The sequence below is a fragment of the Octopus bimaculoides genome, chromosome 1, assembly GCF_001194135.2.
Source record: "Octopus bimaculoides isolate UCB-OBI-ISO-001 chromosome 1, ASM119413v2, whole genome shotgun sequence".
NCBI classification, from domain to species: Eukaryota; Metazoa; Mollusca; class Cephalopoda; order Octopoda; family Octopodidae; genus Octopus; species Octopus bimaculoides.
Window position 1 is genome coordinate 144,262,804 of NC_068981.1, and position 3,744 is coordinate 144,266,547.

Below are 3,744 nucleotides of genomic sequence, written 5' to 3' on the forward strand. Positions count from 1 at the left end.
TATATATATATATATATATATGTATATATATATATATACATACTTACTTACATACATACATGCACACACACACAAACACACACATACATACATACATTCATACATACATACATATATACATACATATATACATGCATGCATGCATGCGTGCAGTTGTTCATTCATTCATCCATTCACAGATTGATGCTAAGCTCAGCAGATTTGAAGGAGATACAAATATATATTTCTAAAGTGAGTTGTTATTTTAGATGATAATTACTGAGGATGTTGTTTTTGTTTTTCTAATTTCGTTTGTAGACATAAGCAATCCAAACTTCAAGACACCATCTGATGATGACATGGTACCTCCACTTGACTTGTGCATTCGGACAAAGTAAGTTCATAAAATAGTCAGCATTTTATTTTATTGCCATCATTTTCTGTTTGATGGATGGGCTGTAGCCATAACCTTTGCAGGTCATTATAAACTGGTGAAGTTAAGGCAATCAGAGGAAGAAACATTATACATGTATATATGGTGTGCGTTGGATTTGTGTGTATGTGCATGCATACTCATGTCTGATTATGTGTGGATCACTCTAAGAATTTTACTTCCCACCAAGATAATTCTGATTTCATTCCCACCACATGGAGCCTTGGGCAAGTGTTTGCTACTACAACCTCAGGCTAACAAAAGTCCATGTGAGTGGATTTGGTAGACAGAAACTGAAAGAAGGAGGTGAGCTGGCAGAAACGTTAACACGCCGGGTGAAATGCTTAGCGGTATTTTGTTTGCCACTACGTTCTGAGTTCAAATTCCGCCGAGGTCAACTTTGCCTTTCATCCTTTCGGGGTCGATAAATTAAGTACCAGTTACGCACTAGGGTCGATATAACCGACTTAATCCATTGTCTGTCCTTGTTTGTCCCCTCTGTGTGTAGCCCCTTGTTATACCCAGTTTTTCTCTCACCACATTTGTACTATGTCATTCATGCACACTTACATTATGTATCCAACAGAGCATAGTTGCTTCATTTCTTTCTGGTCTTCTGCTTTATTTCCAAGTAGCTTCACAGTTCTAACACAAGCTTTGTGCCTTCTTTCCATGTGTTACAAGCCTGTGTCTTAGCCTTTATCACCCTATCAACCATATCATTTCTCCTCCACATTACTTTCAAATTGATGTCTGATCTGTAACCCCAAGCAGGTTATTTCATAGATATTTCCTGTTGTCATCTATGCTACTGGTGTCTAAATCTTTCTCCCTATAGTCATATACATTGGTGTGGAGGTGCATGACTTAGTTGTTAGGGTGTTGGCCTCATGAACATAAGATTGTGGTTTTGATTCCTGGATTGAGCAATGCATTCTGTTCTTGAGCAGAGCACTTCATTTTACATTGCTCTAGTCCACCCAGCTGACAAAAATGTGGTGGAGAGAGATAATTTGGTGGCTCAGTGATCAATGTAAAATGTGGACGGAGATGACAGTATATGGATGAAGGCTTGATATCAAGTTAAATGGTTCTAGGCAGTGAGAAAGATTAGCGGTAGCAAAGAAAAGCTGTATTTAGGGAGATGAGTGGTAGTGGGGATATGTAATCCTGTGACAGACCAGTGTTCTGTCCAAGTGGGGAATCTATACACCAGGAAAATTGGAAACCAGCCCTTGTGAGTCAGCATGACTCGAGACGGTACCTTTATGTTATCAACTATGTACATTGGTTAGAATTTCTCTTAATCTATTCCCAAATATGAGATCTTTTAGTTAGCATATCTCCTTCTTGGTGCCATCTTTCATTTCTATGTCTGACTGCCTCTGAAGTTGTTAGCCACATCTATGCTGCATAGAGCATTCTTTGCTTGGAAAGATTTTGGTATTCACCATAGTTCTTCTTTCTTGTTTCCTGGTGACAATGCCATCTAAATGATTTGTATGTTCACCAGAATGGTAGATGGTGATGTGGTTGGCTGGGTTCCTAAACTGTGAGATGCAAATGGTTAGATTAATTGCATCACAGGACTCCAGGAGCTTTATGTTCTCCACATTTCATATCTATTACCCTCATGTCATGGAAGTCATTGACACATTAGGCAACATGTTTGTTGAAGTTGTCAGTCAAGATAATGAAATCACTGTCAAATGTCATTGAAGTAGTCTGCAGAAGGATCTCATAGAAGCAATCCTTTTGTTATCCTTTCAGGCCTGGCAGAAATAACCACTGGTGTTGAGTTTCCAATAACAAGTCTCATCTTAGTTATCCTATTGCACAAACTGAATTTTTCAGTTATTTAAATCATCCACAAGAATTTATATTGCTGTCTCTTTCTTGCGAAGAGTTTGGCTGAAGAACACACACACACACACACACACACACACACACACACACACACACACACACACGCACACACACACACACGCACACACACATGTAGATGAAATCATGGCTTTGAGGTTAAGAAGATCATTTCTCAACCACACAATTTCAGGTTCTATTCCACTTACTTCACACCTCTTCTTAGGTAAATGTTTTTCTATTATTGCTGGGTTAACTAGCGCATTATCAGTGAAATATATTGGACAGAAACTGAGTGTAAACTTATAAATGTATGTGAATCTTTGCATATGGTACATATGTCTGTGGGGTGGGCATCAATATCTGTGTTTATCATCACACCTCTTAAAAACTGATGTTCAGTTGAATTTTATATCCTATATCTTACAAGTTTGAGAAAAAGATTGATAACATAATACCAGATTGTAATGACTGTTTGGTTCAGTATGATTGATTAAACACTTAAAAGATTATGTCCCAGCTTAGCTACTGTCCAGTGGATGAAAGTAGTAAAACCATGTAAGGTGGTGAGCTGGCAGAATTGTTAGTACATTGGACAGATGCATGGGTGCCTTTCTTCCGGCTCTTTCTATTCTGAACTCAAATCCTGCCGAAGTAAAATTTTTCTTTCATCTCTTTATATTTAATAAAATAAAGTACCAGTTGAATTTTGGGGTTGATGTAATTGGCTTGCCCACGCCTTTCAAAATTGCTGGCCTGGATGCCTGCAATGGACCAACTGTTCATTGGAGGAAGTTGTGATTTTGACTACATATATTCCTTACAAAATGGGTAATCAGCTTTATGAGTCCTATGGCATGAAAAGAAAAAAGAAACTATCTATCTATGTGTCTGTCTGTTCGTCAGTCTATCTGTCTGTCTGTATATTGGCCTGCTCACCTAGCCAGCAGGGTGTTATCATTCAAATGCTAAAATGATGCTAAGTACATTGTGACCAGTGAGGTGTAACAACCTTCGATAGCCTGGTCAATCACCTGATCATGTGATATATATATATATATATATATATATATATATATACTCATATGTGTGTATGTCTGTTTGTCTGAGTGTGTATATATATATATATATACATACATACACACACACACATATATATATATACATGTTTCTGCCTTTACATTTGTATATATATTTTATGTTCTTGTATGCATAGTGAATTTCAGTTATTTCATTTTTAATGTTTTGTTATCTGATGTGTAAAATCAATTCATATGCATGTATTTATTCCTATATTTCTATATTTATATATAACACACACTATATATATGTGTATATGTGTGAGTGTCCGTATATACATATATATACATACACACACATTCATATTAATATCATTAAATGATGAGAATATCTATATATGAATGCATGCGAATATATATATATATGTATATGTATACACACACATATGT

At 36.5% G+C, this 3,744-nt stretch overlaps 1 protein-coding gene across 1 annotated transcript in view; it reads left to right on the forward strand.

Annotated features, from left to right (window-relative positions):
• LOC106868088 (probable ubiquitin carboxyl-terminal hydrolase MINDY-4) overlaps positions 1–3,744 on the forward strand; it is a 105,253-nt gene that overhangs the window by 100,921 nt on the left and 588 nt on the right. The window contains exon 16 of the mRNA XM_014913206.2: positions 298–373. Coding sequence (XP_014768692.1) covers positions 298–373 — 76 coding nt within the window. The remainder of the gene's footprint in view (positions 1–297; positions 374–3,744) is intronic.